The sequence below is a fragment of the Rhinolophus ferrumequinum genome, chromosome 7 (genome assembly GCF_004115265.2).
Source record: "Rhinolophus ferrumequinum isolate MPI-CBG mRhiFer1 chromosome 7, mRhiFer1_v1.p, whole genome shotgun sequence".
In the NCBI taxonomy this organism is placed as follows: domain Eukaryota; kingdom Metazoa; phylum Chordata; class Mammalia; order Chiroptera; family Rhinolophidae; genus Rhinolophus; species Rhinolophus ferrumequinum.
This window is the reverse complement of record NC_046290.1, coordinates 90,062,902-90,085,631: the sequence shown is the minus strand read 5'-3', so window position 1 is coordinate 90,085,631 and position 22,730 is coordinate 90,062,902. Positions and strand designations below refer to the sequence as shown.

General features: G+C 39.1%; 1 protein-coding gene and 1 pseudogene across 2 annotated transcripts in view; both read right to left on the bottom strand.

The window, feature by feature from the left end:
• The window catches only part of LOC117024570 (cytochrome P450 3A12-like), a 60,864-nt gene that overhangs the window by 5,706 nt on the left and 32,428 nt on the right, over window positions 1–22,730 (bottom strand). The window contains exons 8-11 of one of the 2 annotated variants that reach the window (XM_033109987.1): window positions 10,837–10,964; window positions 7,562–7,628; window positions 4,031–4,191; window positions 1,316–1,542 (exon numbers count right to left, since the gene is read on the bottom strand). In XM_033109987.1, the coding sequence (XP_032965878.1) occupies window positions 1,316–1,542; window positions 4,031–4,191; window positions 7,562–7,628; window positions 10,837–10,964 (583 nt within the window). Of the gene's footprint in view, window positions 1–1,315; window positions 1,543–4,030; window positions 4,192–7,552; window positions 7,629–10,836; window positions 10,965–22,730 lie in introns of both variants that reach the window. The other variant, XM_033109986.1, reaches the window with a different exon arrangement.
• On the bottom strand, window positions 9,204–10,825 carry LOC117025074 (AP-2 complex subunit mu-like; annotated as a pseudogene).

The window sequence follows — 22,730 nt, the reverse complement described above, 5'->3', positions numbered from 1 at the left end:
GAAATGAAAGAAGGAAGCCAGCTCTCAGACAGAGAGCACACTATAGGGTATACAGATGTACTATAAAGATGTACCCCTGAAATTTATATAGTATTATTATCCAAAGTTAGCCCAATACATTTAATAAAAAAAGAGAAGTACAGTAAGGATCTCTGGTTTCATGTTCATGAAACTACAGTGAGGGAAACTGCTGAGCTTGGAGGAAACACAGAGTTGCCCTGGTCCAGGAAACAGAGCACTTGGTCAACTCTAGCTTCTTCTTTCAGTAAGTATCATGTGTCGGCTCTACGCTGGAGCTGAGGACATGAAGGCAAACGAGACAAGGTCCCTGCCATTAGGGATCGTAGTGTCGAGCTGATAAAAGTCTAGATCCCAGCTAGAGCCTCTATTAGTTCAGTCCAATTTTGCTCAGCAATACAATAAATGGGAAATATCAGCTCTTTCCAGAGTTCAAGCTGTGCCCAAAGCCCAACCATGGCTTTGAATTCTCAGGAGAGTCAGCTAAAGACTCCCTCCACCCTCCCAAGGAGTGTCTCGACATATAGAAACAGATCACTTCGCTTTGGAAGAGTCACCAAATGCTGAGAGTAGGAGGGAGCTGCCACAGGACAGCAGCCACAGAAGTACCGGGGGACCTGAGCTCCCCTCCATCCTCAATGAGGCGGCTTAAACCATCAGGGATGAGGACCTGTCAGGTTCTCAGCCTGCACTCTCACAATAACGCTACAGGAACGATGCCCAGTGTGTAAAAAAGCAGAATGTGGGAACATTGTGGTAAACTCAGAGAGCTAAAGAGTCCAGCACAGAAAAACTTAAAGAAAAAAAAAAGCTTATATTCCTAAAATCAGATAGTGGTTAAGTAAATTATGGCCTATGCATATAATCACACACACATAAATATGTATATGATGGTTTATAAATACACCTATATAAGATTGTATATATAACAGGACGCTATTTTTACTTCACTGTTAAATAAAGTAAGCAGTTCAAAATAAAAGAAAATATATGACCATTTTAACTTAAAAAATATATGCTTAGAAAAATGTCAATATGATATACATCACATTCTTAATGAGGCCTATCTTAGGGTAGTGGGACCGTGGACAGACACAGGTTTCTTCTAGCCTAGAGTTTGTAAAATTTTGACCACAAACAATAATCACGCTTATAATAAGTAAACAAACTTGTTAAAACAAAAAGAAGTACAAATCAATTATTGTACAACCACACATTTTCATCTCACTAACAGACATCAGAATATGCTCCAACCAGCCTGCGTCAGGGTGGGTTCTCTCTCCATGGAGCCCAGTACCTTTCAGGACGGAATTCCTCAGGCTCTGGCCAGAATGTTGAGTCTCGTTGAAGAACAATGCTTGGCACCATCACCACTGTCCCTTTGGGAATGAGCACCCCTTTGACTTCTACGTCCTTCTTACAGACCCTCTCAATTCTTCCAGCAACTGGGAATAATCTGAGAGTTTCATTCAACACCATGTCAAGATACTCCATCTGTACCAAGGCATTATATGTGGGAGGTGCCTGGGAAGAAAGAAACAGATTTTGATAAATTGAAATTTGGGATTGACTTTGCACTCAGCCTGTGCAGTACTCCTGAACTGTTAGGAGCTACAAAGAATGACTTCTTTTTGGAAAAACACTTTAAAATTTATAGGGATTTTAATATCTGTCGTGTACTTTGACCTGCTCAATGGCCCGCTGATGTGTGTGGAGTAGTTATGACTATGTGAGACTGTTGAGACTATTCTGTAAACAGGACCCGAAATCCCTCACGTGACCATGCAGTGATTTTCCTTCTCTGGTGAACAAATGTGACTAATAAACTATGGCCCTTACTCTTAGGTGAAATATGCCAAAGTCACTGTTTCCTCTCAAAAGACAGGCTTCACATCTGTACCAAGGAAAGAGGATCTATAAAAGACCAAATTCCCTGTTTAACATAGTGGTTTTTAGTTAAAAAGCCCTACTTGCTAAATTTATGCATATATATATATATATATATATATATATATATATATATATATATAAATTAATGAAGCACACTATATTATGTAGAGACTCTATAAATAATTTGGAGAGAAACTAGCTCATTTCTAAACCAAATATGTCAATAGGAGGGTTTGGCTGGATGCTTCCAAGGTCCACAATTTCATTTTAGGGAAAGTTATAAAGAGATGGACCCCACTCAGCCCCATGCTGTCTCACTGGAACAATCTCCTGATTGTCACTTCAGGGCTTGACTGTAAGCTGTGAAGACCTCAAACAAGCCTCTCCAGCCCCAGAGGCCAGTCTCTTCACACCACAAAGCATTCCAGTTTCAGCGGAGATCTGAAAACTCTGTGGGCAAAAGGTGGTTATCACTTGGTGTCATACTGAAGAGGCAATATTGTAGAGGGTAAGAGTTGGACTCAGAGGCTAGACACCCTGGTTCATACACTGGTCTTAACCTCTAGCTTTGTGACTAGTGGATGAAAACGACTTCGTCTCTCCATAGCTCAGTTTTCTCATATGTTACACGGAGATAGTTAGAGCTGACTCTTCATAGGGTTGTGTGGCAGAGACATTCACTGCTCACCCAGTATCCTTGTAGTCTCCCATATCTCCAAGGACACTTGAAGTTAGGGAAACCAACTTTGTGAATGGGCTGTGAGCCGAAGTGATATATGTCAGTTGGAGGCCAAAACATTTGAAACTCCAAAGAGCAACGCTCTAGGTTTTTATTCCCCAGCTCACATGAATGTATCATGTTCCAGACAGTGCAGCTACCAGAAAGTGGAGCCTCTTTTGCCTATAGTTCTGGGTAACAATGTGGAACAGAGAGTCCCACTTTCACCCTCCATTAACTAGCCACGTTGGACATGCAAATGTGAGTAACAAGTAAACTTTTGCTATATAAAGCCACACAGATTTGAAGGCCGATCTGTTACTGAGACATAGCCTAGCCTATCCTGACTAATACAGAAGATTTGAATATTAAATTCATTTATAAATAGAAGGCATTTAGAATACACATATATAGTAAAAAGCAAATGTTAGCTTTAGTGTTATTTCTTTGCAATTACTACTATGAAAAGGGCAGAACACAATGCTTTAGGTAGTCACAATGCTTTAGTGACCTTTCCATCTTCCTGCAATCAAAAGAATCCCAAGATGGGCTTTCCCAGAGAAGACAGATAATCTCTCATTTGATAGGCCCTAAAATATTTATCCTATATCCAAATGACCTATAACTTAGAAAGGGTTTTGGACTTGTCCAAAACCACAGTCTGGAGTCAAACTCATGTCTTCTATTTCCTACCCTATGCTCTTTCCTGTATACCAGCTGCTCTTTGTCTGCAAAGTTTATCCAGGGCACATTGCACTACTGGTGCCAATTCTCCACCCCTTCCTGTTTCCATGTCCTTCGCCATCTAACTCTGTGGAGCCCTCCCTTATGGGCTTGGCCATGTGGTTTGCTTTGAACCAAAGGTATGCTGGCTACATGTCATGCAGGCAGATTCTGAAAGGTACCTATATAATTGAGTTTCTTGCTCCTGCCCTCTGCCATTATTAAGGAGAACACACCCAGGCTAGTTTTCTGGAGTATGGGAGAAGTATTGAGACCATGTGGGTCTGAATCAGCCAAGCCAGCTTATCAAAGGCAGTCAAGATCAGCCAAGAGGCACACGAAAGCATGTCCAGCCAGTATCAACATAGATAACTATCCAGAAACTTGAGCAATAAATGCTTATTGTTAATATTCAGTGAGGTTTGTTGATTTTTACTTGGAATTATTATGGTATCAGATAACTGATATGCCACGCAAGCACTTTTTTCAAAGATCTTATATATACGTGAAAAGCATACATTACCTAAGTTTTTCCATTTTCTTTGGTTTCTTTACACACTTCCTAAACAGCGCAGATGAAAGAATTGATGTTTATGTCCTTCAAAATTCTAGGAACTGGTTAGGAGACATTCTTGCTAAGGCTTCACTTTCTCCCTCCCTCTCCAGGTATCACCTACTCACCTTATTGGGGAAAGTTGTGTCAATCTCCTCCTGCAGTTTCTGCTGCACTTCAGGGTGAGTGGCCAAAATATACATAAGGAAGGAAAGAGTAGTGCTAGTGGTCTCATAGCCAGCAAAAATAAAGATAATAGATTGGGCCACGAGCTCCAGATCAGACAAAGCTAAAAGGAGAGGAAAGACATTTTACATAAAGAAGGTCAATGTACATTATCACAGTTTTGGTGAAGGGAAATCTAAATGAAACTCCCAAAGCTCTAGGGGAAAAAATGAAAAAGCTATTCAGAGTCAAACTAGGAGTGGTTTGCCCACTGACGTGTATCTTACAGAGCCAGAAAAATGCAAAAATTATCTTAATCTAGCTTTCCCCAACGTCCATGCTATTCTTGGCCATCTGCTCCTGGTTATGCCACTCTCACCACTAACACAGATGTGTAATTTCAGAGATAGCATTGTTGTGTAACACACACAGTGTGATCAGTATGTTCTTCAGAGAACCCTAAAAGTAATTTAGCTACAAGTAATATGGGGTAGCATTCTCCATCAGGAAAAATTCAAATTATTTTGGCTGAGATACACTTGAAAAACTTTGAGAGAGTTTACAATACTAAGGCTTATGCAGGGGAAAATTGAAGGATCTTTTATTTAAACATAAATGAAACTTAAGTTGGGCAATGGATACTTGTTACTCAAAGCATCGTCTGTGCACCAGCAAAATCAGCACCATCAGGGAGGTTATTAGTAATGCAGAATCTCAAACTCCACAGTAGAACTATTGAATCACAATCTGAACTTTCAAGAGATGTGTGATTTGCATGCATTATATCTTTAAAAGGCATCAGGTAATAGAAGACTGGGCAAATATCTTCAACACAGATGATCTCAGATGTGTACAGAAATTACAGAGATAGACACAAAGCTAGAAGAGGGGTGCACTACTCTCTTCTAGTTAGTAGCATTAAAATAGCTGAAGAATGAATGTATCAATAGAAGGGCATCGACCAGTATGAAATATAGAAAAATCAGCACCAGTGAGTGGAATTAGCAATGCTTATTCAATCATGGCCTGAATGTCATCTTTCTCAGCACACGCACTCTCTCTTTCCTCTACTGTATACTCAGCAAACAGCTCTTATGATCAAATTGGCCTCCTTTTTAATTTTTTCCTGAGAGAAACTAAGCATGGTCAGGCTCTAATTTATTTGATTGGGACTGGATTAGGACCTGTAGCTACTTAGAGCACTGAAATAAACATGGGACCCACTCTAACCATGTAATTTGTGAGTAAATGCAATACAAAATGAGTTAAGAAATGTCTGCAGAGTTCTGATTTTCCAATGAGGATTTCTATGATGCTGCTGGGGGTAAATTCAACTATCGAATTCTTTCCCCCAGTTAGAATATAGCCCATGATATTCAAAGTTCAGACCTGTGCTGGCCAATATGGCAACAACTAGCCACAGTAGCTATTTAAATTTTAATTAATGAAAATTAATACAATTTAAGATTCAGTTATCAGTTGCACTGGTCACATGTCAAGTGCTCAACAGACATATGTGTCTAGTGGTTACTGTATTAAACAATGTGCACATAGAATATTTCCTTCATCACAGAAGGTTGTATTGGACCATGTAGATAGATAGATAGATAGATAGATAGATAGATAGATAGATAGATAGATAGACAGCTAGACTGATTGATTGATAGATGATAGATAGATAGGAAAGTAGATAGACATACAAATAGAGGAAAGAGAAAGCAAGCAAGCAAGCAAGAAAGAAAGAAAGAGAAGAGAGGGAGGGAGAGAAGGAGGGAGGGGGGAGGGAAGGAAGGAAGGAAGGAAGGAAGGAAGGAAGGAAGGAAGGAAGGAAGGAAGGAAGGAAGGAAGGAAGAAAGGAAAGAAAGAAAGAGTAGGAGAGAGAGGGAGAGAGAAAGGTATATATATAGACATATTTATACTGGTGTACTAGAGTAATCTCATACCTACTCTCTATGACCAACTATTAAATATTCACAAACTTTGTGAGATAATGTCAAACCATTGGTAGTTTGAAATTAACCATCATGGGAGTATTTATATCGTGGAAATAAGCTGTAATACATGGATTTTTCTTGTTTTGAGAGAGAGAATATGTTTATGTTTATTAGAGCTATGGAAATATATTTGATGTTCTTAGCTTTGTCCACTGAAAGGATTTAGACACAAAGAAACCTTAGTAGTAATGAGGATTCCCAAATCCCAGATTTTGACACTAAATACCATATCTCACTAAAATAAACCAGAGCTCCTTGGTGAAATGGCTGATTTTAGGGCTGATCAGGGGACATATAGAGAAACCTGAAATGGCTCATATGAGAAAGCAAAGAAGTGTTCACAAAATGTAGGGGAAAAGGATGCAGGATACTCTGTATACTATAATGGTGGCCATATGTCATTATACATAGAATGTACAACCCTTGGAACGTACAACACCAAGAGTGAACCCTAATGTAAACTATGGACTTTGGGTGATAATCATGTGTCAATGTAAGTTCCCTGATTATAACAAATGATCCATACCTATGAGGGACTCTGATAGTCAGGGAGGCTGAGTATACGTGGAGTGGGGGGTACATGGGAAATCTTTGTCACTTCCCTGCAATTTTGCGGTGAACTTTAAACTGCTCTTAAAAATAAAGTCTATTGAAAAATTCAAAGGGAAGAAAAAAGGACCCCAAAGCTTACTTGAAAGAGTCCCAGTGGAGAAAGCTGAGAGAATTTGATCACCACCAACAACAAAAGACTAATGGAAGAGAGTAATTGGTAATTTATGCAATCATACTGACATAAATAAATAAATAAATAAATAAATAAATAAATAAAAAACGAGGGAGAACGAAGAGCTCTCCCTTACAATGGAATATCAACTCATAAATGTAGAAGAAATGATGGAATTAGGAAGTCATCATTTGCAACCATCACAGTAATAATGATTTCAGTCAAAAACCATCCATAGATGATAAAACTAGTAGGGGAAAGTTTGAAGAGAAAATAGAATATTTACTTAGTCTCAAAGGCTTCCACACAAGTTACTTATTAATTACAAAGGACAAATAAAAGTTTACAGTAGATAAGCTAGTGAACACAATTTCAACCAAGTGTTCCAAGTTAAGGTCACCCACACTGGGGCAACGTGCCCCCTGATGTGATGGAGCCTTAAAGCAAACTTCCAGGCAGAGACTCTGATTCAGTGGGGCTGATGAGGCCGGAGAATGGACATTGGAAATAAGCTCCCCAGAGCTTCTGATGTACAGACCACTGACTGATTTCTGGGCATGAAAAACTTGTTTATGGCTGCCATTTAAGCTTTGGAGAAAGTCATGTCTGCATACTTCTTGAAAGTGCCACTGCCTAGCTTCTATCTCTGAACATGTGCCTTTCTTCCATTTGGCAGAAACTCTTACCTGCGTAAAAATCTTCCTGCACATTTTCAGAACCAACCTCCTACCTCTGAGCTTCCCCATCACTGGCCCTCTGAAGCTCACCTTGGTTACCTTTATGGTTGTCCATTTCTGTGGAATTCTGGGTGTTCATCATCAGCTGAAGAAAATCTACTCTGTGCTGGAAACAGAAGGAGAAAGTTCAATGACAGAAAGTCACTTGTGAAGTCAGAAATAAATCAGGAGTGCAGTACTTCACCTCTTCCCTAAGAGTATGGCCCATTTTAGTCCAGAAGTTTGACTAGTGCTGCCTGAATCATCAGTGAACGAAAACATCCATCTACAAATCTTGGAGAGCAGGCTGTCTCCCTGAGGGAAATCCAGCCATCAAGTCCAACTGTTTTTTGTCTTAACTGATCGTCTACTTCTCTGGTTTTAAACACAGCTTCCTGGCTAAAGACTTGTCTGCTCCCTCCCCTATCATGCCTCCTTTCCCAGGAAGAAGTCCCAGACTTCAATACTTTTTATTATCATGACTTAATTCTTAACCAATGGCCATATATCTGAATCCCCTGACATTTGCGGAGTCCATTGGCAGCTTTTTAAGAGCAGTTTCAAACACCCACCCTCCCAGGACTAGTCTTCAGTGACACCCTCGGGTACCCAGCCTTGTCCCCCTGACATGCAGACATTCTTGTGCTGGCCTCTAGGCCTGAAGAAGGCAAATCTGTGTTGGCTAGCTTGCAGCCTCAATGCCCAGAGTTGACTCCTGTCCTCTCCAGTGTCTGACTGGGCTCCAATTTAACATAAACTGTACTCTACCAGGTGTCTCATGGGGCATTCCTTTGCAGAATGTGTAAAATAAGAGACCACTTCATTGACTATACATACCAGACCACTGCGCTATACATCTGAAGCTGAAGTTGAATAATATTGAATGTCAAGTGTAATAAAATATATATAGACAGGGTCACAGAATGTGGAGTACAGCATAGGGAATATAGTCAATGGAATTGTAACAACTGTATACCATGTCAGTCAGGTAGTAGATTGGGGGAGGTATTATCACTTAGTGAGGGGTGTAAATGTCTAACTATTACATTGTTTAGTAAACCTAAAACTAATTTTAAAAAGTCTTGGAATCGAAGTGATTCTTTGCCAATTTAAGATCTGGACAAATTATAATACCAAGAAAACAATTTTTAATCAGTAGTTTTTATACCTTGACAATTTATTGAAGGGAAATGGTATATTTTTTTGTCTCAACAATATTCACACAATGATATACTAATCATTGTGCCTATTACTGCATTTTTTTCCTGCTTTACAGAGTTTATTGGGTTTATAACTGGATGAAATCACACATGTACAAAATGAAGCTCACACTACCAAAGCAGAGTAGGGATTGAGGGCCGGGGATCTGTTACTGGCTATTGGGGGAGCTCTGAGCTGAGGGACAGACAACCCTCCCCCTCAAGATATGTGGTCACAGGCAGGGGAGGAGAGGGAGCCCACCTGGCTTTAGTCACAGAACTCAGAGCCTGGCACTGGGCCAGGGCAGACATATGGATGGAGAAGCAGGAATCCCTAAATCAATCTTGCCCAGGAAGGGCTCCACGAGTCCCACCAATGATGTGGTTGGTCCAGACCTAGACTTGGGCTGACACAAAGGGAAGACATCAAAGCAGGAGGGAGGAGACACTGCTGTGTGGTGGCGGGGTGGAAAAGGGTGGGTAGGGAGGCAGGCTAACTGCTACTAGGTGCTGTGGCCAATGTAATGCACTCATTTGATGACATCATGGTCGCTGTAGTTCAGCTTTGGTTCGAACACCTTCAAGTAGTGGACCTTGAGGCCAGAGGGTGTGAATGGCACCTCAAAGTTCATGGAAATGGAGGGTGGAGCCCACTTCTTGTCGTTGGCAGGCAGAAACTCAATCTCTGCGCTGATCTGCGATTCCTTCATACCTCCCATGCACTTGATCTTCCACACAAGAGCGTTCTCACTGGCCTTGTACTTGGCCTTCCCCTTCATGCAGATCACCTACACCCCGCTTGTGTTCAGTAGGGTTGGGATCCTCACCTCAATCTTCTGTGCCAGTAATGAGGGCTTAAAGTTAGATTTGATGACCATCTTGACCTCAAGCTTGGCACCTACCACTTCCTGCACTAGTGGGATCACCTGGAAGGAAGGATGATGCCCTTGGTGGTGCAATACCTCATGAGTCAAACTCTCCATCTGGTGGAATGAAGCTGATGCGGCCTTCAGAGTCAGACTTGCTGAGTCGCACACACTGGTGGGAGATGCAGTCATTGATAGCAATTGGTTGCTTCCTGCTCTTCCTTGTTTCAGCTGTGCCTTTGCCCTGCTTCTTCATGACAATCTTGTCATTCATCCCAAACTTGCACTCAGGCATGCCACTCAGGTAGCTCTTCATTACCACCCGGCCTGACACACAGGCGCTCAGCATCTGCCCCTGCGAGGACATGAGGAGGTTCACACTCTCCAGAACATCCAGGAAGAGCTTCTTCCGGGGGTACTTGATGCCTTCCTACCGCCAGCCAATCTGCCCAGTCACCTGGCTAGTGATCTGGGACTGTTCTTCTTTTGTCTGATGCTGGCTCTTGATGCCCTGTTGGGTGATGAAGGTTTTCAGTGTGCCTGTCTCTGAGTTCTGTGAATAGCCAAAGTCTAGGATCTCATCCAGCAGCTCATATATGAGCACAAAATTGTTCTTGATGTTCTCTTCGCTGATCTTGCCAAAGTAGGCAGCCATTACTTCACACATCTTATAGAGGAATTCAAAAACCATGGCAGCATTGACATTCTGCTTGGTGACACCTGCCAGCCAGATGTTGGACCACTTACATGGAAGAAACTGATGCTGGCAATGTGGGTGATAATGCTGTACACCAGCTGCTGGGCACGGGAACACTGAACCAAAAGATGCCCACTACGTTCCTCCCGATGTCATCTCGGTAGACCTGGGAGATGAGCACCTTCCCCTTATGATTATACATGAATAAACCCCCAATCATGGTGGCACCTCAGTCTCCGAGGCCCATCACTCTGAGAACAGATGTGGTGGCTGCTGCCCCTGCTCTGCCCACCCGACACTCTCCGGATCACAAGATGTCCCCCCACCCCCTGCTGGCCTGCCTGCTGCCTCTCTGTTGTCACATTTTAAACATTGCCTCACTGACTCATTTTTTTATTTCCTTTCTGAAGCTCCATCTTCTTCATTCCCCATAAAATCTTTTAACTCTCTTGCTCTAAATCCTAGAGTTCTCTACCTACATTAAGAAAAAAGAGAAATGCACAAATCATATGTATACAGCTTAATAAATTATCAGAAAGTGAACACACCCATGTAACTACCACCAGATTTTACCTTTTGTTTATCATGGAGCCGACTTTCTTTCATCCGTCTTATGGATTTTGTGAAAAAATCAGTAACATATTTTGGAAATATAAAGATATTTAATGCTTCAAAAACTGGGATAAGGAATGGAAAGAGTGCTGTAGGGAAAAAAGAAAGCACAATGAAAATACAAAATATACCTGAAGCGATTGTAGTTTTCTCTACCAATCAGAAGAGTAAAACACACGAAGCTTCCATGACCTTTGCTCAGATTTCCAAGTCCATGGTTAGGCAAGTGTAAGTCCACCCATAAGGCCCTTCCCTAAAGCAGTGAGATCACTGGCAATTTCCACATCTTTGGATGTGGAAAGAACAAGATTAAATTCACGGAACTCTTAGCCCGTTATCTATTGGACTAAAATGACTTTGGACAAAATAGACCATAGTACAGTACTTTAATTAATAGTTCTGTTCAAGAAATAGTCGGGATAGAAATACAGTGTATGACTTTCAACCATAATGGAATGAAATTAGAAATCAATAACAGAAAGAAAATTAGGAAATTTGCAAATATGTAGAAATTAAACAATACCCTCCTATGTAACAAATGGGTCTTAGAAGAAATCAAAAGGACAATTAGGAATTACTTTGAGATGAATAAAAATGAAGACATGACATACCAAAATTCATCGATGTAGCAAAAGCAGTTATCAGAGAGAAATTTATGGCTACAAATGTCTATATTAACAACAACAACAACAAAGATCTCAAATCCATAACCACACTTTTCCCTTAATACACTGAACAAAAAGAGAGAGAATAAAAAGAGCAAATGAAGCCTGGAGCAAGCAGAAAGCAAAGAAAGAAAGACGAGAAAAGAAAATAATAAAATAAATAATAAAAGACAATACAGAAAATCAATGAAATCAAAACGTGATTCTTTGAAAACATTTAGCTAAACTAATCAAAAAAAGGAGAGAAGATTTCAAATTACTAGATCAGAAATAAAAGATGGATAGGAATGGTGGCAGCAAGGCAGACTTCTTGAGTTCTCCTCCGGATCTTACCACAAAGGGAACATCTATAAGCAATCAAAAGACTCTCTGCTCATCATGCAGAACAGCTAAGTGACTCATGCAAGGATTACTTGAAGGTGGGCAAATTGGGCGAGCAGGGGAAGAGGGAAGGGAGCGAAGTGGAGACACAGCCAACACGGCCGGCATCCACGGCTGCAGAGACGCAGGGGATCCCAGGATGGAATATAGACCACAAAAGCCAGGAAGTGGGCTCTTTCCCTGTGTCCCACAGCCGATCTCTCCCACTGAGAGGGCAGCATATCCAGCATTTGAAGCAGTAACCTCAGCTGAAACCTCCAGCTGGGCCCTAGGTGGGACAAAGGACATAAATGCCATACCTGGGCCCCTCCCCCCCTCCAATCCTACCCCCACCCTCCCAGAGACTTAAGCTGGCCCCTGAACTGAGTAGTGTCAGATTAGAGAGGAGCCATAGTGCTGTGGTTCTGGGAAGACTGGCTAACCCAGGAAAGAGGCTGGGAAGAGTGTGATTTTGCTGGGCTAGGAGAGAAGAGACTCCTCCACCCCCAGCCACCACCTATTCTGGCCTGCGGGAAGAGTGTGACACTGCTGGGCTGGGAGAGAGAAGACCCTTCCATCCCCAGCCCCCACCCTTTCTTTCCTGCCTAGGGCAGGGCAATTACAACTGGGGAGACACTCCCAGGGATCAACAGTAGGCGGCAGACACAGCTCTAGGCTTTCAGCAGCTCAGAAATCTCCCGCCCGCCACACACACACACACACACACACACACACACACACACGGAAGAAGTGCCCTAAGTCTCAGGAGAACTGGGCAGTGGGCTGGTGGTGCTACTCTCAGTGCACACATGTGCAGGCAAGAGCAGAAACTGCACTGACTTTGTAAAAACTACCATCCAGACCCCTTAGTGCCACTCATCTAAATCGGTAGTCCCAATGTCACTCTGGGCACCAGGTGACCAGCTCTGTCTTCACAATACGCAGAGGACTCTTTGGTACAGCATAGGACAACCTGGAGATCACACAGCAGAACATCCTGCTGTGGGCAGAGTCAAGTCTCACAACTGGTCAGCCTAGGAGCCAATCCCACCTATTCACAAGCTAAAAACAATTAAAGATCAACTTTAACAGGACATTATACACAACACAAGAGTCATCTTTGGAGCACACGCAGAGGAGAAGAAGGAAGTGGTTCAAGTCAAATATAAAGGACACATACTACATAAGATAACCAGCAAAAACGAAGAACTCTAGGGGATCTACCTAATATATCGAAGCAAACACAGAGAGTCAGCCAGAATGGGGAAACAAAGAAACATGTCCCAACTAAAAGAACAGAGGAAACCTCCAGAATTGGAACCAAATGAAATAGAGGTAACCAACCTATCAGAGACAGAGTTCAGAACACTGATGATAAGAATGTTTAAGGAGTTTAGTGACGACATAAAGAAGGACAGAGAAATCATAATGAACAACCAGTTAGAACTAAAGAATACAATAACTGAAATAAAGACACACTGGAAGTAATTACCAGCAGGTTAGATGAAGCAGAGGATCGAATCAGTGACTTAGAAGACAAGTTAGCAGAGATCACCCAAACGGAACAACAAAAAGAAAAAAAGAATAAAAAACAATGAAGATGGTTTAAGAGACCTCTGGGATAACATCAAGCGCAACAACATGTGTGTCATAGGAATACCAGAAGGTAAAGAGAGGAAGCAAGGGATCAAGAACATATTTGAAGTAATAATGTCCGAAAACGTCCCGAACCTGGTGAAGGAAACCAACATACAAGCCCAGCAAGTGCAGAGAGTTCCAACCAGGATAAACCCAAACAGGTCCACCCAAGACACATTATAGTTAAAATGTCAAAGGTTAAAGACAAAGAGAGAATCTTCAAAGCAGCAAGAGAAAGACAGAGGGTTACATATGAGGGAACTCCTATAAGACTATCAAATGACTTTTCTACAGAAACATTGCAAGCCACAAGGGAGTGGCAAGAGATACTCAAAGTGATGGAAAACAAAGGCCTACTACCAAGATTGCTTTATCCAGCAAGGCTATCATTTAAAATTGAAAGAGAGATAAAGAGCTTCCCAGAAAAGAATAAGCTAAAGGCATTTATTACCACCAAGCCAGCATTGCAAGAAATACTAAAGTGACTTCTGTAAATAGAAGAAAGATGAAAACAATCTAACTACAAATTTAAAAAATGGCAATAACTATGTACCTATCAATAATCCTTTAAATGTAAATGGATTAAATGCTCCAATCAAGAGACATAGGATGGCTGAGTGGATAAGAAAGCAAGACCCTTGTATATGCTGTATACAAGAGACCCACCTCAGATCAAAAGACACACACAGGCTGAAAGTGAAGGGTTGGAGTAAGCCAATTCATGCAAATGGAAATGAGAAAAAAGCTGGAGTTGCAATACTTATATGTGACAAAATAGACTTTAAAATGAAGAACATATTAAAAGACAAAGATGGGCACTATATAATAATAAAGGGATCGATCCGACAAGAGGACATAACCCTAGTAAACATCTATGCACCCAAAATAGGAGCACCTAACTATATAAAACAGATATTTACTGACATAAAGACAGAGATCAACAGTAACACTATCATAGTAGGGGAGTTCAGCACACCTCTGACAACAACGGACAGGTCTTCCAGGGAGAAAATCAATATGGAAACAACAGCCTTAAATGACACATTGGACCACTTGGATGTAATCGATATTTTCAGAGCATTTCACCCCAAAGCTGCAAAATACAAGTTCTTCGCAAGAGCACATGGAACATTTTCCAAGATAGACCACATCTTAGGCCACAAAACAATTCTTGATAAATTTAAGAAAATTGAAATCATACAATTGTTTTCTCTGACCACAGTGCTATGAAATTAGAAATGAACTACAGGAAATAAACTGAAAGACACACCAATTCATGGAGGCTGAATAACATGTTACTAAATAATGAATGGGTCAACCATGAGATCAAGGAAGAAATCAAAAGATATCTCGAGACAAACGAAAATGAAAACACGACGACCCAAAATCTATGGGATGCCGCGAAAGCAGTCCTAAGAGGGAAATTCATAGCATTGCAGGCCTACCTAAAGAAACAAGAAAAATCACTCATCAACAGTTTATCTTCACACTTAAGGGATCTGGAAAAAGAACAGCAAAATAAGCCCAAAGGGAGTACAAGAAAGGAGATAATAAAGATCAGAGCGGAAATAAATGAAATAGAAACCAGAAAAACAATACAAAGATCAATGAATCCAAGAGTTGGTTTTTAGAGAAGATAAACAAAATTGAGAAACCCGTAGCCAGACTCATTAAAAAAAAAAAAAGAGAGAGAGAGAGGACCCAAATTAATAAAATCAGAAATGAAAGAGGAGAAGTGACAACAGATACCACACAAATACAAAAAATTTTAAGAAATTACTATGAGCAACTATATGCCAACAAATTTGACAATCTGGAAGAAAAGGACAACTTTCTAGAAGCATACAACCTTCCAAGGCTAACTCAAGAAGAAACAGAAAATCTGAATAGACTGATTACCACCACGGAAATTGAATCAGTAATCAACAATCTCCCAACAAACAAAAGCCCTGGACCAGATGGCTTTATAGGTGAATTTTATAAAACATTCAAAAAAGAATTATCACCTATTTTACTCAAGCTCTTCCAAAAAAATCCAGAAGGAGGGAAGGCTCCCAAACACTTTTTACGAAGCCACTATCACCCTGATCCCAAAATCAGACAAAGACACCACAAAGAAAGAAAACTACAGGCTGATATCTCTAATGAACATAGATGCAAAAATCCTCAACAAAATATTAGCTAACAGAATTCAGCAATACGTTAAAAAGATCATACACCATGATCAAGTGGGATTCATCCCTGGTATGCAAGGGTGGTTCAACATCTGCAAATTGATTAATGTGATACACCACATTAACAAAATGAAAAATAAAAATCACATGATCATATCAATAAACGCAGAAAAAGCATTTGACAAAATCCAGCAGCCATTTATGATAAAAACCCTTAAGAAAGTGGGAATAGAGGGATCATATCTCAACATAATAAAGGTCATATATGATAAACCCTCAGCTAACATCATACTCAATGGGGAAAAGCTGAAACCATTCCCCTTAAGATCAGGAACAAGGCAAGGTTGCCCACTTTCTCCACTTCTATTCAACATAGTGCTGGAAGTTCTAGCCACAGCAATCAGACAAGAAAAAGAAATAAAAGGCATCCAAATCAGTAAGGAGGAAGTAAAATTGTCATTATATGCAGATGACATGACACTATATAGAGAGAACCCTAAAGGCTCCACCAAGAAACTATTAGAGCTGATAAATGAATTTAGTAAAGTAGCAGGGTACAAAATTAATATTCAGAAAGCAGTTGCATTTGTATATACCAATAATAAAACATCAGAAGGAGAAATTAAGAAAACAATCTCATTTACAATTGCTTCAAAGACTATAAAATACCTGGGAATTAATTCAACCAAAGAAATAAAAGATCTGTACTCAGAAAATTATAAGACACTGAAGAAAGAAATGAAAGAAGATACAAATAGATGGAAACACATCCCATGTTCATGGATAGGAAGAATTAATATAGTTAAAATGTCCATACTGCCTAAGGCAATATAGATATTCAATGCAATTCCTATCAAACTACCAACGACGTTTTTCACAGAAATAGAACATATAATCCTAAAATTTATATGGAACCATAAAAGACCCCAGATAGCCTCAGCAATCTTGAGAAATAAGAACAAATTGGGAGGCATAATTATACCTGACATCAAATTATACAAGGCTACAGTAATCAAAACAGCATGGTACTGGCATAAAAACAGACACATAGATCAATGGAACAGAATAGAGAGCCCAGAAATAAATCCATGCCTATATGGTCATTTAATCTACAACAATGGAAGCAAGAATTTATGGTGAGGTAAAGACAGTTATTCAATAAATGGTGCTGGGAAACCTGGACAGACACATGCAAAAAAAAATGAAGCTGGACCACCTCCTTACACCATATACAAAAATAAATTCAAAATGGCTTAAAGACTTAAATGTAAGATCGGAAACCATAAAATTCCTAGAAGAAAATATAGGAAGAAACTTTACAGACATTACTCGGAGTAAGATTTTTACTGATATATCTCCTCGGGCAAGGGAAGTAAGAGAAAAAATAAACATGTGAGATTACATCAAACTAAAAAGTTTTTTCACAGCAAAGGGAACCATCAATAAAACAGAAAGGGATCCTGCTGAATGGGAGAAGATATTTGCCAATGATATATCTGATAAGGGGTTAATATCCCAAATTTATAAAAAACTCACTCAACTCATCTCCAAAAAAACAAACGACCCAATTAAAAAATGGGCAGAGGACATGAAAAGACATTTTTCTAAAAAGGACATACAGATGGCAAACAGACATATGACAAAATGCTCAACCTCATTAACCATTAGAGAAATGTAAATAAAAACCACAATGAGATACCACCTCACCCCAGTCAAAATGGCTATCATCAATAAATCAACAAAGAACAAGTGCTGGCGAGGATGTGGAGAAAAGGGAACCTTTGCCCACTGTTGGTGGGATTGCAGATTGGTGCAGCCACTATGGAAAACAGTGTGAAGGTATCTCAAAAATCTGAAAATGGAACTACCTTATGATCCAGCAATTCTACTCCTAGGTATCTATCCGGAGAAATCCAAAATTCTAGTTAAATAAAATTTATGCACACCTATGTTTATTGCAGCACTATACACAATAGCCAAGACATGGAAACAACTGAAATGCCCATCGTTGGAGGACTGGATTAGGAAACTGTGGTACATTTATACAATGGAGTATTACGCAGTTATAAAGTAGAATGAAATCTTACCATTTGCAACAACATGGATGGACCTAGAGAACATTACGTTAAGTGAAATAAGTCAGACAGAGAAAGACAAATACTATATGATCTCACTTATATGTGGAATCTAAAGAAAAGAATAAAGAATGAACTAATCAGAAACAGTCTCAGAGACATAGAGGAAAAACTAAGGGTTGCTAGATGGGAGGGTGAGGGTGGGGATAAGGGGGAAGTTGAGGGGATTAGAAAGCACAGTGGGTAACCACAAGATTACCACAGGGATACGAAAGACAATTTGGGGAATGTAATCAATAACGTTGTAAAGATTTTGTAGGGTATCCGATGGACACTTGTCTTATTAGGGAGACCACCCTCAGGGAAGATGTAGATGCCTGATCACTGCACTGTACAGCTGAAGCTGAAGCTGAACAATAATGAATGTCAACTATAATTTTATATATACAAGAAGTGGAGTACAGCATTAGGAATAGTGGAAATATAATGGCTGTGTGCGATGTCAGAGGGATAGTGAATGTGGGAAGGGAGGTTGACACAGTGTGAGGGATATAAATGATAAATGTCTAACTATTACTTTGTTTTGTGCACCTGAAACTAATAAAAAAATGTGTTTTGAGATAAAATAAAAATTTTAAGGTATAAAAAAATAAAAATAAAATAAAAATAAATAAAGAAAGTGGAAGAAATGTGGAAAAAAATGAAAGATTACAACTGACATTAAAAAATAAAAGGAATATTATGAACAATTGTATATCAATAAATCATGTAACTTAGATGAAAGGCACAAATTCCTAAAAAGCCACAAACTACAGAAACTAAGAAAAAAATAAAAGACAATCTGAATAGACCTATAACAGGAAAAAAGATTCAATTAGTAATCATGAAATTACCCACAAAGAAAAGCTCAGGTCCAGATGGCTTCAATGGTGAATTCTACTAAATATTTGAAGAAGAATGAACACCGATTTTCCACAAACACTTCTAAACCATAGAAGAGGAGGGAACTCTTCCAAACTCATTCTACAAGGATGGTATTACCCTGATACTAAAACCTGAGAAGATATCAGAGGAGAACATTACAAGCCGTCATACCTTATTAATATGGATGCACATACTCAACAGAATACTAGCAAACTCAATCTAGAAACATAAAAACAAAAAAACTATACAACATAACCAAGTGGTGTTTATCCCAGGAATGCAGGGTGTGTAATATATTATACCAATAGAATAAAAAACAGAAACCACGTGTTCATCTCAATAGATGCAGAGAAATCAAATACAAAATCCAACACCTTTTTGTAACAGAAACACTCAACAACCTAGGAATAGAAGGAATTTTCTCAGCCTGATAAAGAGCATCTACGCAAAACCCGTAGCTAACACCATACTTAATAGTGAAAATCTGAATGCTTTCCCCTAAGTTTAGTAACAAGATAGGGATGCCTCTCTCACCACTTCTATTCAACATTGTACTAGAAGTTCTAGCCAGGGGAAGTAGATTAGAAAAAGAAATAGGTAAAAGGTATTGACATAGGAAATGAAGAAAAACTCTTTCTATTATCAATAGTATGATCTTGTATATAGACAATCCTAAGAAATCCACTAAAAACCTATTAGAACTAATAAACAAGTAGGGTTTCATGATACAAGATCAATATATAAAGTCAATTGTATTTCTATAAACTGCAATAGACAATCCAAAAGTTAAATTATGAAAATAGTTCCATTTGTATTCTGCCATAAGAAAAGATGAAATAGTGCCATTTGCAACAACATGGATGGATCTAGAGATTATTATGTTAAGCAAAATAAGTGAAACATAAAAAGTCGAGAACCATATGATTTCACTTATATGTGGTATATAAAACTGCAAACAACAAAAGAACAAGACAAACAAATGACGAAACAAAAACTCATAGACACAGACAATAGTTTAGTGGTTGCCAGAGGGTAAGGAGGAGGAGTGGTAGATGAGGGTAAAAGGGATCAAATATATCTTGAAAAAGAACTGACTCTGGGTGGTGAACACACAATGTGATATCTAGATTATGTATTACAAAATTGTACACCTGAAACCTGTGTAACTTTACTAATAATTGTCACCCCAATAATCTTAAAGAAAACTCAAAAAAAAAATAAAATAGTTCCATTTGCAATAACAGCAAGAAGATGATAAATAAACTTAATAAAAGAAGTGCAAAATTTATACTCTGAAAACTACAAAACATTGTTAAAATAAATTAAAATAGATCAAAAGTAAATAGAATACCATCCATGTTTATGGCTCAGAAAATTTAATATTGTCAAGATGGCAAGACTTCCCAAATCAATCTATAGATTTAATACATTCCCTATCAAAATATTACCTGAGTTTTTTTGTATACATTGACAACAAGTTCAATTTAAAAACCTTATGAAATTGAAGGGGACCCAGAATAACCAAAATGAATCAGAAAAAAAGATTAAAGTTGTAAAACTCACACTTCCCAATTTCAAAACTCACCACAAATCTATAATAATCAAGGCAATGTGGTACTGGCTTAAGGACAGACATACAAACCAACAGAATAGAATTTAGAGTGCAAAATAAACCCATGTGTCTAAGGTCAAGCAAATTTTTTAAATTTAAGTTTATTTTTCAATTACAGTTGAGATAAGTATTATATCTGTTTCAGGTGTACAATATACATTAGACATTTACATACTAAGTCTGACAAGTAAATTCGTGAACTCATCCTGGGAAAAGTGCTACATACCTCATTGCTGAGTATTACTAAGGATACCTTCGAAGAACTCCCCTTGGGAAGCTATGCACTGATGCCGCCAGAGCCTAGACCACCCTTCAAAGCAATTTTGGAACTCTTTTTCTGGAATGACCATCAGAGCTGTTGTTGTATTTCCCTCGATGTCCTAAATGTCATAAAAATGTCTTCCTTTCAATATTTTCTTTATCTTCGGGTAAAGAAAGAAGTCATTGGGGAATAGATCAGGTGAGTAGGGAGGGTGTTCAAATACAGCTATTTGTTTACTGGCTAAAAACGCCCCCACAGACAGTGTTATTTGAGGTGGTGCATTGTCATGATGCAAGAGCCATGAATTGTTGCGAAATGTTCAGGTCTTTTTGTCTAATTTTTTCATGCAGCCTTTCCAGCACTTCCAATGAGTAAGCTTGGTTAACTGTCCAGTTGGTAGAAATTCATAATGAATAATTCTTCTGATATCAAAAAAGTCAGCAACATCATTTTGACTCTTGATTTGGACTGACGAAACTTTTTTGGTCGTGGAGAATTGGCTGACTTCCATTGTGTACTTTGATGCTTTGTTTCAGGGTCGTGTTGGTACACCCATGTTTCATTACCGGAGATAACAGCCCAAAACATCGTCTTGCCTCTCCAAAAGGTCTTGGCAAACTTCAACTCTTCTTTGCTTTAGTTCATCAGTGAGCTCCTTCAGGACCATTTTTGCACACAACTTCCTCATACCAAGATTTTCAGTTAAGATTTTCCTAACTATTTATCGCTGTTTACTTGGTCTGCTATACTTCTCACCGTCAGCCGACGATTTTGATGCACAATTTGATGAACTTCTGCTCGTTATAGCCACCCTAACCTCTTTTCATCAGTGGCATGTTCTCTCACTTCAGAAAAACTTTAATCCATTTGTACACTGCCATTTTCTTCATGGCATTATCTCCATTAACTTGGACTAACATGTCCCTGACTTTACTTCCACTCTTGACAAGTTTAACAAGAAATTTAATGTTTGTTCGTTGCTCTAATTCAAGCTCAGACATTCTTGGGACAGCACACAAAGACACGTGACAATAATAATGAATGCCACTCAGCAAGATACCGCCATGCGTCGACATGAGCACAGCTGTGAGACACTGGTATACTAAGCTTATGAAACCTTACCGAGCTGTTTGTACAGTGCTGCCAATGTAAGCGCACGGTGGCAAGTTCACGAACTTAATTGTCAGACCTTGTATACCTTATGATCACCCCTATAAGTCTAGTACCCATCTAACATCATACATAATTATTACAATACTATTTACTGTATTTTCTATGCTATAGTATACATCCAATGACTATTTCTTTTATAACTGGCAATTTGTACTTAATCCCTTTCAACATTTTCACCCATTACCCCATAATGCTTTCTATCTGGCAACCATCAATTTGTTCTTTGTATCTATGAGTTTATTTCTGTTTTATTTGTTTGTTTATTTTGTTTTTTAGATTTCACATATAAGTAGAATCATATGATATCTGTCTTTCTCTGTCTGACTTATTTCATGTAACATAATACCACCTAGGTCCATCCATGTTGTGGCAAATAGTAAGATTTCATTCTTTTTTACAGACAAATAGCAGTCCATTGTATATATGTACCACATCTTCTTAATCCAGTTGTCTATTGATGAACACTTAGGTGCTTCCATATCTTGACTATTGTATATAACGTTTCAATGAACATAGAAATGCATATATATTTTCAAATTTATGTTTTGGAGTTCTTCAGATAAATACCCAAAAGTGGGATTGCTGGGTCATATGGTAGCTTAATTTTAATTTTGTGGGGAGCCTCCATACTGTTTTCCATAGTGGCTGCACCAATTTACAATTTCACTAACAGTGCATGCGGGTTCCCTTTTTTCCACATCCTCACCAACACTTGTTTGTTGATTTATTGATGATAGACATTTTGACAGGTGTGAGGTGACATCTCCTTGTGGTTTCAATTTGCATTCCTATGATGATTAGTGATGCTGAGCATTCTTTCACATATCTAAGGGTCATGCCCTCTTTGGAGAAATGTCTATTCAGCTTAAGGTCAACTGAATTTTGAGAAGGGTTCTAAGACCATTCAATGGGAGAAATCATACTGGGACAGCTGAATAGCCACATGCAAAAGAATGAAGTTGGACTCTTACC